The sequence below is a fragment of the Phoenix dactylifera genome, chromosome 12 (genome assembly GCF_009389715.1).
Source record: "Phoenix dactylifera cultivar Barhee BC4 chromosome 12, palm_55x_up_171113_PBpolish2nd_filt_p, whole genome shotgun sequence".
NCBI classification, from domain to species: domain Eukaryota; kingdom Viridiplantae; phylum Streptophyta; class Magnoliopsida; order Arecales; family Arecaceae; genus Phoenix; species Phoenix dactylifera.
In genome coordinates, this window is record NC_052403.1 from 5,584,103 (window position 1) to 5,605,627 (window position 21,525).

The 21,525-nt window shown below is 38.2% G+C and overlaps 2 protein-coding genes and 1 non-coding gene across 5 annotated transcripts; 1 reads left to right on the forward strand and 2 right to left on the reverse strand.

Annotated features, from left to right (window-relative positions):
- Positions 1 to 870: 870 nt before the first annotated feature.
- Positions 871 to 944, reverse strand: TRNAI-AAU. The gene has a single exon. It is a non-coding gene; the product is annotated as a tRNA-Ile (tRNA).
- Positions 945 to 4,181: 3,237 nt separating this feature from the next.
- On the forward strand, positions 4,182 to 12,867 carry LOC103722773 (mRNA turnover protein 4 homolog). Of its 3 annotated transcripts, none has more exons than XM_026799838.2 (8): positions 4,182 to 4,358; positions 5,912 to 6,077; positions 6,456 to 6,546; positions 6,629 to 6,687; positions 7,685 to 7,745; positions 9,194 to 9,254; positions 9,397 to 9,473; positions 12,412 to 12,867. In XM_026799838.2, the coding sequence occupies exons 1-8, from the start codon at positions 4,331 to 4,333 to the stop codon at positions 12,526 to 12,528; spliced, it is 660 nt and encodes a 219-aa protein (XP_026655639.1). In that variant the 5' UTR covers positions 4,182 to 4,330; the 3' UTR covers positions 12,529 to 12,867. The 3 variants fall into 3 exon arrangements, with proteins under 3 accessions (XP_026655639.1, XP_008811673.1, XP_038988348.1); XM_008813451.4 differs by having other exon boundaries at positions 4,183 to 4,358; positions 9,164 to 9,254; XM_039132420.1 differs by lacking the exon at positions 4,182 to 4,358 and adding an exon at positions 4,396 to 5,820 and having other exon boundaries at positions 9,164 to 9,254.
- Positions 12,868 to 14,880: 2,013 nt separating this feature from the next.
- LOC103722772 (BAG family molecular chaperone regulator 4) lies at positions 14,881 to 20,316 on the reverse strand. The gene is made up of 4 exons (XM_008813447.4): positions 19,610 to 20,316; positions 18,982 to 19,238; positions 18,738 to 18,884; positions 14,881 to 15,282 (listed from the first exon to the last, which is right to left on the reverse strand). The coding sequence occupies exons 1-4, from the start codon at positions 19,809 to 19,811 to the stop codon at positions 15,085 to 15,087; spliced, it is 804 nt and encodes a 267-aa protein (XP_008811669.2). The 5' UTR covers positions 19,812 to 20,316; the 3' UTR covers positions 14,881 to 15,084.
- Positions 20,317 to 21,525: the final 1,209 nt, after the last annotated feature.

Consider the following 21,525-nt stretch of genomic DNA (forward strand, 5'->3'; position numbering starts at 1 on the left):
AAATTTTTCACAATCTTAATTTTATACTTAAAGTTTTTTTGTATTTCTACACTTAGATATTTTAGTTCTCTCTGTTGCTTAAACTTTTTTTATTCCTGTTTTTGTATGTCGAGCATAATATTCATGGCTTTTTTTATTGTTCTTATACTCTAATATGCAATTTCTATTTTCTGTTTTTACTGATTTCATATTTCTTTTTCTTTACATTTTTGTTCTTAGAAATTTCATTTATTTCTTTCACTTAGTAAAATTATTATTTATTTAAGTTTCATTCAAGTTATTATATTTTTAAATTTATGTTTTATCATTTAAAATATTATTCTATAGTTTCTTTTTCTATTAATCAACCTTTGCATTCTTATAAATTATATCATATATTTTAATATTTAAGTTAAAATTTTCTATTAATTTGTATCAACCAAGATATTATGTTTTTTATTATTATTTTATAGCTATTAAATGTACATGTATGCGATGTTTCTAAAACCCAAAGGAGGGGCCTTTTTCTAGCCATTATTTCTTTAGTCAACCTAGTACTGGAAAAATATCTTGAGGTTAATCAATTCATCAAAAGTGAGGAGAATAAAATCATGAATATTTTCTACTCCTTATTTTATCTTTTGGGGTGGAGGTTCAAAAAATATTTGAAAAGAAACGAGATTTCAAGAAAAAAATTGAAACTATGGCCCATGCAGGTAATATTTTGAAAGAATTGACATGGGTATTTAAAATGATTGAGATTGTCATCTAAATAGTGGAAATTGATTTTTCTTAAAAAAGGAAAAATAAAAATTATGGCCCATCAGGTAATATTTTGAAAGAATTAAGATTTATATATTAAAAATGATTAAAGACTGTCACCTAAAAATTTGGCCCATGCAGGTCTCGAACCTGCGACCTTCGCGTTATTAGCACGACGCTCTAACCAACTGAGCTAATAGGCCAATTAATAGATGTATGCTGAAAATTTAAATAAAATAGTAATAAATTGTAACCATTTTTTTATTAAAAAATCAAGTAGCAAATAGGTTGCGCAATTGAGGATGCCCCTATCCCAAACAGCTCTTAATCTCTTGACATGAAATCCTGATGATTAATAAAGACTAAATTTGAACTAAAAATCTCTCAGTAGAACAACCATGATGCCAATTTGGAATTGGCACTTCCATATGCATGCCACTTCCACTGATTGAATGAGCCAATCTTTTAATCGGAAGAATAAAGACCTAAATACTGAAAGCTTAAAGAAATCCTCAAGAAAGCAAACCTACATGCAAGCATTCATGGATCAAAGAAAGATGCGCTTATAGGGGATAATGCAAACTCTCGAGCAGGTGAGCATATCTATAAGTGTCCACATATTACTGAACCATACATGGGCTATGGGCATAAAAAGACACCATCACTTCCACTATCGAAAAACGGAAGAGCACTCCCACATCCAAGCTTACCTCTGGCATCTCAATCATAATGGAGACCATACAAGTGATATAACGCGACAAGTGGTTGTCTGGCTAATGCTAGGTTGACAGCTCCCAAAATTATTATGCAAGTCCAGCCAAAGAAAGTTGTGGGCTTCAAATCGATCGGCAAGGATAGATTTTCCTCAGCAAAGATCCGAGTTCTTGTGGTCTCTTGAGCACTTTAGATTCTCGCCACTCTCTTATCTTACACAGGCTAGCTCCATATCCCCCATTAGGAAAAGAAGATAGCCAAGCGAGAACCAACACATTCTGCCAGGCAGCTAGGTGACTAGCATAATTCGATTTCAGATCCTCAGTGCAAAGTCACCTATCAAGAGGAATTGGGCTTCTAATTAATAATTTTCATACACAAAGATAAACAGAATCTATCAAACTTGGAGCCATGGAGCCACCAAAGCTCCTCAAATGGGAGACACGAGTTACAATGGAGCCCTCACAGCATTGCAAAATGGCACACACCTCGTATTCCCGTGAGAGACATCAGTCTGCTGGGTCTGCACACTCTAATGGGTGCTCCGCCATGAAACCTTGCTCGAGGCCAACGGCTCGGACCTCGTTCATGGACTGTGGTACATCGCCGAGCCCACACGGGCCTGTCCTTCGCCGTGCTCCGCCGCGTCCGACTCCTCCCGTCGAGCCCTTCGTCGGCGTCTCAGGTAAAGGCAGAGCAGCGGGCAGGATAGGAAGAGAGCAAAGAGCGCGACCAGAACCAGCAGCATGATCTCTCCATGCAAGATATAGCTTTTATCCTTCGCAGCCTTTATTTTGCCCGGTTGACTGGGAGCCGTCGCAACTGATGACGCGTAGCCCATACTCGTGAGAAGCCAGGCTCTCTCCTTGTAATCCTCAGTGGGTGGGAGAGGACGTACGGGCCGGGTCCCTAGAGTTTCAGATGACTTCTGTCTTCACCTTATTCTATCACTCTCTTCTCCTCCTACTTCTCACTCTCATCATGCGGAGGAGGTGTATATTAGAGAGGTGAGAAGCAGGACCTACTTTCTCGATGGAATCCAAGTTTACAAATCAAAGAAGAAAGAAGGAAAAGGGCTTCAATAATGCAGAACTTGCTTCAAATACGTGGGTGACTTTGACGGTGAGATCCCGAGAGGGATGCTAAAGGGCTCGGCGGTACGTTGCTCGGATCATACAGGGCTGATTGTAGCCAGAATTTTGATCTCCGATTGAGCTCTAAAGATAAAAATTTTTTCATGCTTGATAAAAAATAAAAATAGTTACTAAAATTTATTTGTTTATTTATTTTTGAGATTATGTGCTGCATCTGGATTCTCTATCGGTGTTTGTACCCTATCAAGAGGTGTGGCCCTCCCTAAGTACATAGATTTCGGATCATTGGATCTGGGAAGGTATATACCACCAACCATTTATTGTTTTGTTCTTGGGGAGGCCAGACCTCCTCCTCCTCCTTCTGCTTCTTCTTCTTCTTCTAGCCAAGGAATCGAACCAGAGCAAATTTATTACTGCTGGCCATTGGGTACTTTTGTCAGTCACCAGCCATGTCGTGCAATAACTCAGTCTGGAAGGTTACCGCTAGTGCTGCCATCCGGGATATGTCATTTTCTGCCCCCTCTGATTCTTAGATATTTTTGCGACGAATACGTGGACACGAGACATCTAAAACAGTTTGAACTTAAGATTAGAGGCAGCCATGAAGAGAAATGCTCAGCAAATAAGGGTACCACAAGCTGACTCCAAGTGGTTTGAACAATTGCTTGATGATTTTGGCCATGGTGGTGTTCTAAATTGGGTTTTCTACATCGATCGGATGGATGGATTGATGCTATGCAAATATTGTCAAAAGAATTTTTCCATATGGTTAGGGGCTCAAGCCTAAGGTTTAAATCTCGGTCTTCCTCACTTGACGCAGCTTTTTGATACTTAGTAACAAATGTATTATATATGAGGCGTACTCTAATACTATTTGTAACAATCTATTACCTTGTATTATTTATATTTCTTAATCTTATATAAATGTCTAACATCTCCTCAACATATAACTAATATGAGAGTAAACAAATATTTCTATAGTTTCTCACATATCCTCTCCTTAAGCCCGGGCATCCTCGTTAGAGTAAGATTCTAATATCAAACATAAATAGTCAAATCATAAACCTCCTGATAAGCTCCAGGGCAAATCCTAAAACGACATATGCTGCAATTTCTCCTGGCCTATATGGGTAATAGGCAGAGTCAATTTTGCCACCATTTGTAGCAATAGAGAACCTCATCCAAAAAATTTAGACAAAATTATTTATTTTATTCTATATAAGTATTTAAGATGTTTCCTGCACGGATCCCTATATATTCCCTATTGTGCGATATCTGGGATATGGCCGAGGGTATGGAGTTTCAGGCCAGGCATGTCTTTAGAGAGGCGATTGGGGTCGCAGACTGAGTGGTCTCGTATGTAGCCGACCACTCCAGGAGTACCCTATGGAGTGGGAAGAGGAAGTTGCCTACGGCACTTCGTGATTTGCTATTTTCTGATTTTGTTGGATGCATTCGTACTAGATCTGTATGAATCATCTGATTAACCAACAAAAAAAAAATAAGAATATTTATATGTCGGACCGGATCGTAGGGCATTTTTTTTCTGGCCCTTTGATCAAAGTTTATTCGGGCCGCATCATCGGGCCTCATCGTCGGCTCAGCCCACAACTTAAACCGAGCATCTTTCCACGGCCCCGGTTCTCGTGCGTGTTGGTCTGCACTAAATTTTGTGCGCCTCGCAAAACCCTAGACAAAACCCCTTCCAAGAAGAGGGAGAGAGAGCAGAAGGCCGACGACATTTCGAAGCTGCAGCAGCCGTTCGATCTATCCCCAGGAGGATGCCGAAGTCGAAACGCAACCGACCTGGTGGGATACTACGAATCATCAAACCATTTCTTTTCTTTCTTTTTTGTATGTTTTTTTTATGTGGATATTTGAGGGCCTATAGCTTGATCTGTGGTTCTGTTCTGATCTTAGTCGTCAACCTCCAAATATTTTTATAGTTCAAGAACTGTTTTTTTTTTTTTTGTTTGGAATTATGGTACTGGAACAATGCCTTCTGAAGTTCCACCTGAAAGAGTTCTGTTTTTTGAAGTTCCATCTATTGAATTCAATTTCGGAACTTTCTTGGTGTTAGAAGACTTTGTAGGAAAACTCTGTTCGATTTCAACGAACTATAGCAATGAATGGGAGAATTCGGTATAGGAAAAACAAGAAACAAAGAAATTAGAAGTGTTGTCCTCAGGACCAGCATGAATGCACATGTTGTTTTTGGGTGTACCTTGGTCTAACTTTTTTTTAATTTTTGCATGATTCTGGTATTTGGAGGTTCAGATTGCCTACTCTCGCCTCCGGCTTTTGGGATAAGTGATGAAAGATGTATGATCTAAGAAAAAATCATAAGAAGTTAACATCCTGGAGGAGTATTGGAATTAACTTGACCTCTCTTTGGGGAAATTTGGATCGGAAGTATAACACCGGCGCTCCCATCTACTTACAAAGAGTTCTGTGGTTAAGTTTGCTTTTGAGGACAATGTTTCAATGTTTTATTGGCTCGCAGGAACCCATATATTTTGTATTGGTTTGAAGTACACACTTTAATACAAAGTAGCTTGTTCAATCTTTACAATTGGTTTCATTTAAGACTATCTTTTGGGTGTTCACATTCAAAAAGTAGTTGACTTTCTGCCAACCACAATGAATAATCAAGAAAGTCAACCATAATGAATAATCAAGAATATTATATGGATCATAATTTTTAAATAATTGCTTATTCATGATACTTGGAGGGACCATGATTAGCCACTTGTCAAGAGGTCCCATATCGGTAGTTTGTTCCCGGAATTGACTACCTAGAAGAGTTATTTAGACAAAAAGAGTTATTCAAGGACTGAACTGCTGGCAACTGCTACCCAAGGGAAATTATTTTTGGAAATAACTTCCTCTTTCATGATAAAAGGCTGCAAGAAGACTTCATTTGGGACAGTTGACTTCTACGACAATTAGAAAGGTTTTCTATACTGAATGGTCTCCCTTAGTCCTTTATCATAGGTTTAGGATTCTTCTCAAGAGCGGAGATCCGTCCTACTAAAGGATATATTGGTTTTTCCCAATCATATATATTAGATGAATCTGGATATCTGAATTGAGATTGATTGAAGGTTGATCTGTTCCCATTCGTTTAATCTTGTTCATTTGTTTGGTGCTTTTTGTACTTTTTGCTTTTGTTTTAATCACTCAGCGAATTAAGTCCTTGCATCAAGGCAAAATAAAGCCATCTCTCTCATCAACCTCTCCCCAACTAGAATCAATCATGAGAGAATATAATGTACAAACATTGGATTATTATGAAATTCTTTTTTCCTCTTTCCCTATCTCGCATGCAAAGTATAATTGCTTTTCTGATGTTTCATATGCAGTGACATTGTCCAAGACAAAGAAAAAGGGTAGAGAGCATAAGGAAGCGATAGTGAATGGTATAAAGCAGGCGCTGGAGGATTACAGTTCTGTCTATGTGTTCACTCTTGAGAACATGAGAAATCTGAAGTTTAAGGAGCTCAGGGAGCAACTGAAATCTAGCAGCAGGTACGTGAAGTAGTTTTTCTTTTTTTAATTTATATTATGCCTCATACTTCTGCAGTTCTACTCTTCTGTCTGAATACAAAATATGAACCTAATTACTTGATGTACACATACTGCTTTTTCTTGTTTTGTACTCAAAAGAACACTAATATATCTTACAATTGAGTTAAATTTTACTATAAGTCCCTAGTCATTCCGTGATAGCTCAGAACCACTTTAACTAGTCCCTTACTGAAACTACCATTTATTTGTTTTTCAACTGGAATGTGTATATAAGGCAGCAAATATTCCATAGTTTTATCCAGATGTTCTTGACTAGTGTATCCACTCATTCTGCTACATGTTAGTCATTAATGTGCATCATTAAACTCTTGTTAGCAGATTTTTTCTTGGGTCGAATAAAGTCATGCAGGTTTCCCTGGGCAGATCAGTAGCTGATGAAAACAAGCCAGGCATTCATAAACTTTCTAAGGTTGATTTTTTTTTTGCTTGCAATGTTTGAGGACTTTTAGTATTCTCACCAGTGCTTATGAAAATTCCTATATTATTTTCAGTTTCTTCGCGGTGGTACTGGACTTTTGTTCACTAATTTGGAAAAAGAGGAGGTTCAAAGGTATTTGCTTTCTTTCTTTTTGTTGCACATGATAGTGATGCTCTACCTCACATCTCTTAACGAACTTATGGAGCACATCTTTTTTAATTTAAAGATATCATCCTGATATTTTATTTTATTTAAATGCAAACGAGATCTAGTTTATACGGTTTGCTTTTATTTTGTGTTCTAGTTTAACCATGCATGTATTATCATTCTATTTAGGGCTAATTATTTCAGATGCATCATATTTAAATAGGACTGAAGAGGTTTTTTCTTTTCAGTAATCTCTGGTTATCATTCTTTGCAATCACGGTATAATCTTTCTTCAATTATCATTTCAACGAAATACATTGTTATCTAACCTAATTCTATCCAATGTAAACATTTCATCTTGTTGATATTATTTGGTTGTGAAGCATCTTTAATTCAAGATAACATAAATAGGGAGTGATTGCTTGTAGAAGCAGGAAGCTTGGAGATCCTAAATTAGAGAGCCACTTTTTTTTTATTTGATGTCGAAAATAGAACGTGCATATTCTGTGATTTTATTAAAGCAATCTCAAAAGCATGGTTCACTATATTGAAAATCACAAATAAAAAGTAGTATTACTTTGATGTAACTTACTTTGGTCTTTGTTGAAAGTAAAGAAAATTCTGTTAATGGGGTTGAAAGCATTCTTAAGTGAGATCTTCAATAAACTAAAAGGCCCTTTTTTTGTTTACTTTTGTAGGGCATTACCACCAGATAGAACAATATGAACTTTGTTGTTGAACAGCTTGCTGTTTTGATCTTATTTATATAATAAATTCATTCACATGCAGACATTCTTGCAGTCATAATTCCTTACAATTTGCATGCCTGCCTATTTTTTATGATGCAATGGAACTTTATTACTTTTTGTGAAGGAGAATTTCCTTTAATGAAAGATGAAAGCATATATTTGGTACATAAATGGTGGCCTGAATATTCTGCATAAGGTAGAGATTGGAGTTTATGTTTCAATGTGTTTTGCAGGTTATTTGAAGAATTTGAAGAACATGACTTTGCAAGGACAGGGAGCATTGCAACTGAAAAGGTTTGAAATTGGTATTATTGGTACAAGCTTTTGTTCTTTTTTATCATTGTCTACACATTATTAGGAGAATCTGCACATTTAAGTGGCTGGGCTTGGTTGACAGTGAACATGAATTTGACCTGCATTGTCAATGCCTTGGCCCAAGCTTAGTTCAACCACTACCCAGAGACTTGCACTCAGCCCCAAGTACCATGAGCTGAGGTAGGTCGCCTGTGTAGGCCATGCTGGGTATCAACTCGGTGTTGGTTCTATATCAGTCCAATAATCAAGTAAAACTTAAAGGTGCATATGCATGTGCAGTCACGTATCAGTTGAATTGCGCACTTCTCATCAAACCTTTGATATTGGGATCAATGGCTTTTTACCTATATATGTGAGTTAAGATTGATCCCTTTAAGGTGGTAGGAATGAGCAATGGTCATTGAATGGCTTCATCAATCTAAATGATATTAATCTTAATGCGGACATGGCCAAAATGATTCTTATTTCAAAAGTTTTAATGAGCAGAGTGTGGTCTGACTCTATTAATCTCCCTCTCTCAAAAAATGCATACAGTATACATGTAATATATAATTTATTGATGAGGTTTTGTTTGTCAGTATTTGAGTGCAAGATGCCAGCCCATGCTCAGGCCATGTTCGAGTCAGGCCAGAAATGTCAGACTCAAGTTAAATGCAGCCTGGGGCTATTCTAAGTACATCATGGGCAGGCCTAGCCTGATGTCAAAGCCTTGACCCAAGCTTAGTTCAACCACCACCCAGATATTTGCACTCAGCCCCAAGCACCATGAGCTAAGCTAGGTCGCCCGGGTGTCGGCCATGCTGGGTGTCAACTTGATGTTAGTTCTATATCAGTCCAATAATCAAGTAAAACCTAAAGGTGCATATGCATGTGCGGTCATGTATCCGTTGGATTGCGCACTTCTCATCAAACCTTTGATATTGATCGATGGCTTTTTACCTATATATGTGAGTCAAGATTGATCCCTTTAAGGTGGTAGGAATGAATAATGGTCATTGAACACCTTTATCAATCTAAAGGATATTAATCTTAATGCAGACATGGTCAAAATGATTCTTAGTTCTAAAGTTTTAATGAGCAGAATGTGGTCCGACTTCTATTCATCTCCTTCTCTCCAAAAATGCATACACTGTACACATAATAAATAATTTATTGATGAGGTTTTGTTTGTTAGTATTTGAGTGCAAGATGCTGGCCCATGCTCAGGCCATGTTTGAGTCAGGCCAGAAATTTCAGACTCAAGTTAAATGCAGCCTGGTGCTATTTTAAGTACATCATGGGCAGGTCTAGCCTGATGTACATCTCTTACTGGAAACTGAAATGCAGTTTGTTTTTTTTCTTTTTTAAATCTAGGTCATTCTTGCAATTTTTTTCTGTATAATATATGTCTGTTCCAGGTGGAACTAAAAGAAGGCACATTGGAACAGTTCTCGCATGAAATGGAGCCTTTTCTCCGCAAACAGGGATTGCCTGTTCGCTTGAACAAAGGTACAAGTTTCTGTTGAATGATAATCTTTGCCTTGGCATCTGTCATCATATACACATGCAAAAGAAAAACAAAGAAGAAAAAGAAAGAAAACTTGTACCTCAAGTATATGAAAATTGATATTTTGAAATTTTCTTCTAGCAGGAATCATAGAGCTAGTCTCCGACTTTGTTGTGTGTGAAGAAGGGCAGGCTCTATCCCCTGAATCAGCTCGAACATTGGTATGTCTGTCTTACAGTTATTATTGAGTTTTCAATTCTGTAATGTCTGCTGGAAAAGGCAACTACACCATACAATGTTTATCATAGCTAAGAATCGAGATTAGAAATCATATGAAATATGTTCAACAAAGCAGTGAATTACAAAAGGAAATTATTGTTAGATCAACCACAAAACTTGTCTAGATCGTGATTTGTTTTAAAGTTTGTTTCATGATTTCTTTTAGACCAGAGTAATTTGTTTTTAAAAAGAATTTTACTAACACAAACAATAATGATTATTCTGGTATTTATTGAGAAGTATGGATATCCTTGCTGATGATCGTTTTTGTTTGCTAAATACATTTGATTTTATATAAATGAAGAAAATTGAAACATCGTTCCTTGTATTGATTTTTCTTTTAGGCTCTTGTAGCTTGCACAGTATGAACCTGCTCGAAGTTGCTTGTATCATGTCTAGAAAATGGATTTCATAATCCTTCTTTGTGAGAAGTGGAATCTCATAGAAGGCTTTATTAGGAAAATCATTCTCCTAAATAAATCTTATCTTTGATTTGGTGGGATCAAACTACAACAATCTTTTTAGTTAAATTTCTCCACCCTTGTCACATCAGTTTTTTGTAGGAAAAACTAAATACATTATCACCACATTACGTAACTCTAGAAGTTTAACTCATGATGCAAAAGATTCATCATTTAATTTGCTTTTTAGTGCAAGACTTTCATGCGCATTTTATAGTTCTTTCACATCCACATGTATAATTAAGCAACTTTGCTGGTGCTACACATAAATGTCTACTTATTTGCTGGCTTTATTGATCACAAGTTTTTGAAATTTGTTTTTGGAGCATCAATACACTTGTCTCAAGGCAGACACCCCTTGGCAGGTTACCTCCATTCTAGATGCTTTCAACCAGAAAGGTCCAAAAAATTAAAAATAATATCAACCAACTTATGAAACTGGAAAATCTGGGACCTGAGTCAAGCTACAAAACAAGAACGGTGCTTTTAATCATGTTTTTGTTCATTGAGTACACCTCTGAAAAGGCAACTGACTTGAATCCTAAACACATGCTACCATAAAATTTCTACCAGAAAATATCGGAGAAAAGAAAAAAGCCAATAATCTTTAGAAAAACTGATCAAAGAAAATGAATAACCTTAATCCTTTGTCTACTTGTATTGCATCAAATATTTGTCTTCACTTATGTTCTGATTATTTGTTCATCAACTTATGGAGGAAAGTTACAATAGTTGCTATCTTTCAATAATGGATGATGAAGTAAAAATATCGTTTCAATTCTACATTTTCCTTTAGTTGTTATTTTGAGGCACAAAAAAGATATTCTATTAGTAGGAATGTGAAAGTTCAACATAGCCTGTGTGAGTAAAAATATTATTTTCTCTTAAACTTATGTAAGCATACTTATATTTGGAGTTTTAATATTCTACTTTTGATTTTTAATGCTGCAAGATTGACTATCTTAGGCATCTTCTACAATGGATTCTTGCTTACAATGGCGGAGCCAGGATTTCAATAGATGAGGAAATAATAACTTATAACCATTTGTATGTTAAATTTAAAAACTTATTTGAAGTAGCCAGAAAATAGAATTTTACTATAAAATTGATATATTTGCATTATGCCGTTAGGGTCTAGGGTGCGTATAAGAGTCTAGAAACAAGATGAGATCATGTGAGGAACTAAAAAGGTGTCATATTGCATACTTCAAAAAAAAAAAAAAAAGATGGAAGAAAATTTGTCTACTTATAGTTTCCTCTTCTTCTTCTACTTGGTAAATTTTTTAAAAAATTTAGAAAAGAGCATGCCTATTCAAATACAGATCTCTGCAAGGTTCCTTCACTTAAGAAACATACCCAATGTCCATTATTATTTTGAATTTGGAGGAGCATATCGCATTAGGATGCAAGGGTGGGGGGAGGGGGGAATGTGGGCTAGGGAGGACATGATATATGGAGATTCAACATGTGAGCAGCAGATTTGAGCAGCCTACGTCTCTCTTTTAAAATAAAAGCTTCAATACACGAGAAGTTTGTGCACAGGTATGTAAACATGTAGAAAGTGGGTATTTGGAAATTCCACCAATGTAATGCCTGTATTCAACCAACACCAAAAATTTAGGAAGAGAACTAGTGATAAGTTTCATCCTATCTCATGAAATTGTAGAAAGGGCAAGCTTATGTAGATTCACTTGGCAACAGGCCACGTATCAACAATCTCAAAATTTTAGGCGGGGCAACTTGACACCTCCGACCACCCCACCCTCATCCCCAACCCCTCCATTTTGGCTCCATCAATGATTGCTTACCTTACAAATTATTAGGGGCAAAAAAATCAGCCTCCATTCAGTTGGCTTAATTTATCCCCCAAAATTTCCCCGCAAAGCTGATGTAGAGGTGAAAACACTCACCACCTTTGTATAGGGAACCAGCTTGTTGGACAAATTTGTTCATGTTAAACTGCATAGCAATGTAGAAACTCACTTCTTGTTGGCAATCTCTGCATTGCTGGTTGGTCGACATCAAGCGGTCGTCCCATAGCGAACATGGACTTGATTTCATTACTAGAAGCAAATATTGAAGATAAAGAATTGCTTGCTATTGAAACTTGGTTGTGCTGCTTCTTAGGTAACAGACTTCACATGGATTTTGCCAGTGGGTTCTTTCTCGGAAATAAAAATCGTGTTTGTTTAGAGTATGATTGAAGAGCATGACTTGGTCAGCTCTGAGTTGACCATTCCTCATTTCCTCATCATTTCCTGGTAAATGAAGCAGTTTATTTGCTTGAAGTAGATTGTCTAGTAATATCGGAACATTTGAACAGCTAAGAACTTCAGTCAAATTCTCAGTTCAAGTAAACATATGTTGGCTGCAACATGTAATTCCTTGATCTGACCACTTGACACCCCCACTTTTGCAGCGTTTGCTTGGAATCAAGATGGCTACCTTCCGCGTCCACCTTGTCTGTGGTTGGAGCCCTGATAATTTTGAAGTCTATGGAGAAGGGTTGGATCTTTCAGATGTCGAATCCTCATAGGGACCATCCATCCTATCTAAAATTTGAAGTCTCTTGACCTTGTCCATCATGGAAGCCTGAAGTCTGTAGAGAAGGGTTGAATCTTTTGGATGCGACCCCAATGCAGTGCTAATGATGCAAGTGGTGGCAGCAGTTTGGCGGTGCATTGCAATTTTCATTTCCTTGCATCACCTACTTAAAGCATGCGAGCTGCTTCGTTCGGAAGATTTTATGGAAGTGATTGGAATGTAATTTTGCACCTTCCACCATTGTAAGAGATAATTCTAATTAGTCTTTTTTAAAAGTTAAATATTACATCTATGCAGAGCTCATTTGAGGAAATCTACTTGCCTTCGCTTATATTTCCTTGCCTTCTTTTTCTAAATTCTGTTTTTTTTCGTTTTTGGTATTACAAGGAGCAAAGCTGAGCTCGGTATGACAGACATAATAAAACATACAGCAGGTACACTCTAGAGTGAAAAACCAAGACAACCGGCTATTGAGAAAACAGAACGATCTTAGCCTAATGAAATCCGCTCTCAGCCCATCCCATGAGCAAATAATGTAAAGCTGGAGAGACTGGTGAGCCTTCTGTTAGTAGAAATTTTCCCTTTGAGTGCATGATTAGCCAATAGATCTGCATACATTACCCACAATGAAAGTAACCTTGTTAGCAACAGAACCGTGTTTGCTTAGAAACATGAAAGTAACCTCTTGTAGATTTTCCAGCGTCAATATCCAACAACAGAGGGAATTGAACATGTTTAGAATTAGATAAGTGCTGAATCCAATTAATTGCTGTTGCTTAATCTCCTTCCAGCCATACCCTAGCTGCCTGGAGCTTAGTTACAGCATTATGTAGGCCCAACCAAGCGGCAGCTAAATTCTGCATTAGGAACAAAGGTGGCCACAGATAAAAACTTACCACCGGCAGCCAACATCTTGATCTCCGGTCACGAAGCCAGATGCCGCCCTATGCATTGCCACAGTTGCATCAAAGTTTATTTTTAACACTCCGAAGGGAGGAGGTTGCCACCATACAATGTTAACAGGAGTTGATGAAATAATATTAGAAGAAATTAACAGCGTCCCAAAGCCTTGACGGAGTATTAAAAAATAAGAACATATCAGTAACCATTGCAGCACAGCGTATGTAAATCCCTCTCATAAGTTCATTGGGACTATGCTGCACCTATTGGAATAGCCCTTTATTGCGGGCTTTCCATAAAACTCCAAGCAACCCATGCGCCAAAGGCGTTATACCCGCTTGATGCTCTTGCAATTGAGCCACATTTTTTCAAAGGGAAGAGGAGTGGAGTCTCTAGGTCTATCGTTGGTCAATGATAATAGGATAGAGCAATAATCAGAAGCAAATCTTGCTAAATGACTCGCGGTAGATCCTTGGAATAGGTCAATCCATTGATCGAAGGCAAAGGCTCTATCGAGGCGTTCCCATGCTCTAGTCAACCTCAACCTGTTATTGCACCAGGTATAATTTGGCCCTCGAAAACCTAAATCAATCAGCCTTGAGGGATTTGCCACCTTTTTAATCCCCTGCTTGTAGGATACAATTGAAGTCTCCTATAAAGAGACAAGGAAAACCCAAGGATATGGCCAGGGATGCTTGCTCCCAAAGAGCTCTACGTTCAACTCCCGAAGTGGTCCCATCTTGTTGGGTGATAAAGACCAACGGCCACTTGTCTATCAACATGAGTAAAGCTAACTCACCCCAAGTCCCTATGCCAAGCTACAACGATTCCTTACTGAATGGCTGTTGAGAAGACTCACCTTTTTGCATGAGCTATAGATCAATCTTTTGCTTAAGGTTCTGAAAGTGCACCTCATGTGCAGTAGAATTACCAGAGGAAGATTTGGATCTCTCTGCAGAGGCTTTGTCCGACTCTGCAGCATGATGGCCAACTTCCTTCAATTCCAATTCAACGAAGCTTCCTTCTCCCAAAGCTTCAAGGGATAATCCGGAGCCGGATCTACACCCTGGCTCGGCGAACCTTGTCCCGGCAAGGTTCGAACATCGGCGCCACAACAAGTCGCCTCTTGTACACCATGATGCATCTGAACAAGAAATCAAGGCTGCTGCGGAAGGTGGATGACACGCTTGGCATGCTGCACACCCATTGCTTGAATTCTTGCGGGGCTTTAACATGCCATGCAGAATGTTCCTCGTGCATGCTCTGTGATAGGTTAGAATGCCGTGGTTACATCCATCATTCTGCTTGTCATTAGAACTTTTGTACCATTGAGGATGCCTGAGGAGCTCCTGATGACTGGGGTCGGAGAAGCATAAACTATAGGAGAGCATCCCAGCAATGCACAAAAATGGTGTAAACAGAGATGATGTTGAGAACCAAACTCTTAGATAAAACTGTAAAAGCTGATGGATATATATAAGGAATTCAGTATAAAAGCTACAGCAATTTGTTATGCAGCAATTTCTGGAGTCAATATGTACAGCAGTTTCACTATCTGAGCAGAAGACTTTTGAGCTCCAAGAAAAATAAGGGACTCGGAAAGAAGAAACTTCAACTAAAAGGAAGATAACTGGCTCCTGTTATGAAGCTATTCAAAGAGTTCCCAGTCATTGGTTATTTTAGTCGAGGATGCCATTGGACGAGGTGCATTCAGGCTGCCCAACCCAGCCTCAAATGTCTCCCATTGGGTTGTCACTGAAACGGCATTGCTGCTGTCGCTGAAGGGGTTGGCGTTTCTGGCCTTCAGCGAGTCGAGTGTCTCCACAAAGTTCTGTACCCGGCACACCTGAAAAGTTTTTTTGAAACAGCATTGTTAAAGGCACTGCCTCCTTAATAGTGATCTTACTGATAAGTAGTTAATCAGATAATGAACACATGAAATTTCACGTTAATGCGGTAATATCGTATCTATCATGAAGGATTGCTTCTCCCTACTTCAATATAAAGCGAATGTGCTGCTAGGCTTTGTATGCGGAGAGCTCAAGAATAAAAGTTTTCTGCCTAAAGGAGGGATAACGTAGATTTGTACAAATATATGTAGAATACCTGTATTCTGCCATAAAGGTAGAATATCTTTATACAACATTTGAGATAAGTGTCCAAAAAGCTTCTTAAAGTAAATTCCCATTTTACCCCTCAATAACAAAGGAGTGTAAGAGAATATTTGGCAGGATAAAATAGAAACTCCACTTATCCAAGTTTATATGTAGTCCAAATTAATGTTTACCCAAACATCATATAGTAGTGGCGCACCTATGATTTTTGTAACAGCAAAAAGAATGATGACATCAAGACACATCTGATGACATTGCCCAGAGTTTGTGCATGATCATAAGATCATCATGTATTGACTTCTGCAGTGTTTGTCTTAATCAACACCTGTTACTATGCCAACCCACTTAGGCTATGAAGAAAATGCCATCTAATCTGGCATCTGCACAGTGCCCGTTATAGAATAATAAATTCTACTATAGATTGCATGAAAATAAAGTACTTGTATGGTAATTATGGTAATAAAGAAATGCAAGAATACACCTAATGGACTAGGGCAAATAATTAAGTATGAGGATACATTATCTCAGGTGGTTTTCTGCTTGCAATGAGCAAATATGAGGAAGAATGTGAATCTGAATTGCCAAAAATTATTTATTGTATTTATTAGCCTTGTAGAGTCTAAACAGAGTCGTGGAATAACTAAACACAGTATGGATGAGATATGCATGGATGAAATACGTAGAGAGAATAAATGATGAACAGAAATACAGAGATCAGAAAATTTGAAATTCTAGTATGGAGAAAATTGCTGCCAGTGATGGCAGAGAAGGGATGAAGAAATATATGATTTCTACTTATCTACAATTTTGGCCCATTACCATATATGTGATAAAAACCTATATGAATCCTGCGACAATGGTTTCCTTGAGAACATTGAGTATGATTTTTGCTATGTTATTATAAATTGAGAGAATGCATGTGGAAACAAGGAGCGTAAGTCGATCAATTTATTCAACAATCTTCAAGATCATAATGAAGGGCCTAGTGTAGACACTACCAAATTACAAATAGTAACAGTTAAAATATGCAATGATGTCTAAAATATGGGACAGCTCAAAGGTTTACTTTAGAGAGGATTTGGCAAAGACATGTAATACGGTGAAAGATAGAACATTTGAAGCACTACAAGGACAGGCATTACGTAGTGCAAGGTTGATTAGTAAAAAATTGTAATTTGCAACACTTTCCTTTATCTTGTCAAAATCTTTTTGCCCTTTTGTTTGGTTAAAGCAGAGTTATCACCTCTTAAATGAATGAAAGAGCCAAAATGGAAATGCAGGGTAGAGTCTTAATGCATGGACAGACATTATAACAATATTATATCTGCAATACAAGGATGCTAACTTCTATGAAGAGAGCCTTGAAAAATTGGAATATGTTAAAATTCTGCAGCTTTCTTTGAATTGACTATGTGTTTACAGGCCAGCCATATATTAAAGTTTTGTCAATTGCCGTTACAGTGGATAAAAAAAAGAAGATGCACAGTGATGATGTGTAAGCCTAGAAATTTGACAAATGTATGTAACAAAATATGTAGTTTATAATTATTTCAATACGTGGTAAGAATGCTTGTATATAACATATTTAGAGATGAATGGCGTGAGAATCATAGCATAAGAAAATGATGATGTGAAGCCACGAAGATGCATATGAAGTCATGTGGTGTAAGAATTGTGGGGGGTTAGGGTGAGAAATCCAAGAGGCAGACATGACCAAGGCAAAGAGAAATGAGAATTAAAATAAGAAGATGTATTTTTACTCAATAGCCATCAATACCATATCAGAAACAAGTTTATGGTGGAATGCTACACATGAATTTCCTCCTTGGCAGGCTTCTAAAAGGTCTTAATGGACCAACTAGAGACATAGCAGTTGTGGGCAAAAGGAGTTAATCGCAAAGAAAAGGTAACTTCCAGAATGAACCAAAATAAGGATACATAAGTGTTGAATTATAACCATAGCACAATTCTAGGTGAGAGATGGCAAAAACTTTCAGACAGGCAATCTAAACAAATGGTTCTACCTATTGAAAGAAAGAAGAAGAAGCGACTGATGTAACATTTAGCAGCACATATGCTTAACTTTCCAATAAAGATGAACAGAAGGTTTGTCAGATGACAAAAAAACAAAATAATCCAGAAAACAGTCTCACAATAAGACACTTGAATCAAGTCCAAGTGAGGAAGAGCATTCCGATGATGGAGAAAGGATGACTGTTTTCGAAAAATTTAAGAAGTAGGAGAAGCAATGAAGATGCGAAATCAAGAGCTCCAGTTGGGGCACAACCTATTGCCCAAGTGGCTACTCCAGATTGGATTTTATATATTTTCACAACCAAAGCAATGCTATTTGCAATTTTGCATCATGTTGGTGACACAAGAATTGCCTTTCGCTTTGCTGAATAGCTTGGTGAAATGGCTCGTTGAATGGGACATTATTCTTTCAGCTACAAGTGGTTAAATATGTTGAAAACTAGCAGTCTGCATCAAATCATGCATGCTTCCTGTCTAGTGGAAAGTCTGGATTCATGAAAGAAAAAAAAAGAAAGATCTTTTTGAGTGTCAATATGGATGATAACAAGATTAGAGGTTACAATGTTGCAGGCTTGAGAAAGTCCAGTAATTGGATGACAATGTATGTAGATGCTTTCAGCACGTTTGCTTTCCTTTTCATCGTTTAAAGCTTTCAAGGTTCAATTGCTAGTTGATCTCTTCACATATAAGAACTCAACCAGCCTTTTTGTCCTGCTTTTGATCTATATTTCTCTACTGTTATTTGCATTATGGCTGTTGTTTCAAGTGAAAGCATCTCAGTCCTTCCAAACTGAGCTGGCTGTTTCCAGGGTAAATGATCCCAATATATCTTAACCCAAATTTAGTTGTATTGGCAACTACAGTTTTCATTTTTTTCCTCTTTTTAAAGCAGACTCTTCTTAGGATGAACATAAGCAATTGGTTAGGCCACATTGCATCATTCATTCTTTTAAACAAAGTTGACAACCAAATAAATAAACAAATGATATGCATATATCAATAAAGAGTAGACAATGAAAATCAAGATATATCAAAAGCAATGTAAATGGGGACTAGGTTTATCAACCACTCCAACTAATAACGAAAATCCCCCAGAAGATCCGGCAGCAAATTCACAATGCAAAGAGAATTAAATAAATGGATGCCAAGTTACCTCGATCCTCCTCTGCACTTTTGCTTCACCCTCTGCCTCTACGCCGTCCAATTTCAGCAGCTGCATCATGAGCAACTCAGTCAACACAACAAACTCCTTCTCTTCAACCTTTGTGCCGCTGTGCACCGCGGATTCCAAAGAAGAAACCTAGAGGTGGACAAGCATATCAACACCAAATAAAGATCATTTATGGCTCTGGGCCAAGTATTAACCCCTCGCGTTCTCAAAAAAAGTGCCCACCCACCTTCTCAGCGAGCTGATCTACCTCAGCCCTAACACGGGCAACAGCCTCACACGCCTTCGAGATCCCCTCGTCCCTCTTCATCTGCTCCAGCTTCCGCTCCTTGCTCGCTGGGTCCTCCAAAAGAACCACCTTTGACATGTCCTTGACCCCCGCCATGTGTAAACACTCATCATTTTCCTTCTCCTTCCCTCTGAACAACAGCCTCTGTTCCTGAGGCTCCAAACCAGTCTCCTGGGCTAAAACCCTCTTCAATTCCCCTTCGCACGAAAAAGAAAAAGAGCGAATACAATGTAATTCACCAAAAATTGGCCCCTTTTTTTTCCGGCATTAAGGAACAAAAAATGAACCAAGAAGTACTAAATTATGAGCCAAAATCGCTAAAGGAGCACAATTTTATGGAAGAAATCGATAGATACTAGAAAAAAGATGGAAACATACAAACTCGTTCAACAAATCCTTTTTTCCAAGAAAAGATGGAATTTTTAACAGAAATCAAACAAGCAAACAATCGAACAAGTGGCAGAAACAATCAAAGATCATCTCTTGATGCAGAATTCGGCCGAAATTCGCAAGGATAAGCAGGATCCAGCAACAATTAGACGAAAACCAAGAAAAGAGCGGGGATTACCAAAGGTGGACTGGGCGGGCACAGTGATCTCATGCTGATAGGAGCCATGGGAGACCTTAATCTTGATCATAGGCCCAGCAGCCCGAACCCCATCGTCCCTCTTCTGGACCAGCATCCCTCCAGGCCTCAGCTCCCAATCTATCCCCTCTTTGCTCCCGTTGCTGTTCTCCGAACCCGTCGGCTTCGAGCTCGATCTCCTCATCCTCGGCCAACCCAGGGGACTAAAAGGAAGAAAAGAGAGCCAAGCTAAAGCGAAAGGGATGGTCGGCGACAGATGGTGAAAGGCTCTCTCTCTGACTTCCCTCCCAGAGAAGCAAGGGTTCGGCAAACAAATAGAAAGGAGGAGAGACGGTTGTTGATAAAGCCACCGTCCCTGCCAGCTTCAAAGTACACAGAAAAAGGATAGATTTTTATAGAGACGATTTTGGGAGCTAAACTTGGTAGGAAAGGGGAGACAGGGGAAGAGGCTGTTTGTATTTAAATGGATTTGGTATTTGTTTTGTATATATTTAACAGCTCGTAAGAAGAATTTATTGGGGATTTAAAGAGGGGCATGGGGATATGTTTGTAGTGTTGAAGTTTATCACATTTAGGGTGGAAGGTGGAAGGTCAATGGAAGGTGGATAAGTCGACATGTGAGGAGTTTTAGTGTTGGTTGGAAGAGGAAGGTGGTGGAATGGATAGGGACTGCACAACCCCAAGGTTGGCTGTATACAGGTGATAGATTGTGATCCATGGCATCATGAGATTGGGGTTTGGTTGCTAGATCTTGGCTTAAGCTGATAAAGTCTCCTCCTTCCTTTTGTTTAGTAAAACTGGGGAAAGTAGAGAATTGTTAGAATCCCTACATAGCATATGAGAGAGAGAGGTCAAAATACACTTGGTTTGAGAATAACATTGTCAAAATTCATGGAGCGGCAAGGTCTCACCTTTCATTGTTGAATTCACTATGGGAAAAAGAGTAGAGCTGATCATGAACCGGGCTTTAGACCTGTCTAAATTTTATTCATTTTCAATCAGACTTCTGGCCGGATTTATATAAAATTTGATATTTTTTTGTGCTTAAGCCCGGCCAATAATCAGCTCTAAAAAGAAGATAAAAGTAATTACAAGATCTCATTTGGTCCTGCGCAACCAAAATGAAAAAATTAAAATATCTTTATATTTGCGATCATCATAGTATGTATCTTTACTCAAAAAGAAATCATCAAAGTGTCCAAGACATCATGTCACCATGGTCGCGGATTAGATAAGTTTTCAGCATGTGTAACGCAACAAGGCGCAAGCCAATGCCGTGGCGGTGCTCCCCCATGTTTTTATATCAACTTGGCCTGCCGTGGTCATCGAGACACCCAACACCGTATGAACTATAACCAGCCAAAAAAAAAAAGTTAGCAGGCAACCCCATTGTTCCCATCTTCCCTAGAAATCCGAATCACATTGTCACATCGGGCACCATGGACAGAAGACTCGATTAATTCAATTCCAAATCTTATGCATGCTTGCGTAGATGCTGGACTATTCAATTGGGAGCAGCACAATCCACCTTTTATACAAGAATAATATGTGTGCTTGAAAATATAGGCGAGCACATTGTAAGCCAGCTTGAGCTTTTGTGGTCCAAGCCTTGCCCTAGGAGTTTCACGACAGCTGATAGACATACATTACAATTCATGAAGGCGATATATTTGTCCAAATTGAGGAATTGATTTTGATCGCCATATATTACAATATGAGTCGACCCACACCTCAAATACGACTTCTGAGTGCAAAGGACTATTATTGAATTTAAATTAAATCTATCCTTTTCTGTTCGTCCACCGACGGTCATGTATTGCGATATATAGCAGCCAAATTTTTTTCCAACAAGCAGCCAGAGTCTTCATGCGATATAATAATTGTGAGGAGTTCACTAT

Bases quoted from the DNA above. Each gene is read 5' to 3' on its own strand.
- LOC103722772 (XM_008813447.4), bottom strand. From the start codon at position 19,811: ATGAGGAGATCGAGCTCGAAGCCGACGGGTTCGGAGAACAGCAACGGG. The intron at 18,885-18,981 runs GTGGGTGGGCAC...GTCCACCTCTAG, and splicing joins TAGATCAGCTCGCTGAGAAG to GTTTCTTCTTTGGAATCCGC. The intron at 15,283-18,737 runs GTAACTTGGCAT...AAAACTTTTCAG, and splicing joins AAGTGCAGAGGAGGATCGAG to GTGTGCCGGGTACAGAACTT.
- LOC103722773 (XM_008813451.4), top strand. From the start codon at position 4,331: ATGCCGAAGTCGAAACGCAACCGACCTG. The intron at 6,078-6,455 runs GTACGTGAAGTA...TCTTGTTAGCAG, and splicing joins CAACTGAAATCTAGCAGCAG to ATTTTTTCTTGGGTCGAATA. The intron at 9,255-9,396 runs GTACAAGTTTCT...TTCTTCTAGCAG, and splicing joins GCCTGTTCGCTTGAACAAAG to GAATCATAGAGCTAGTCTCC.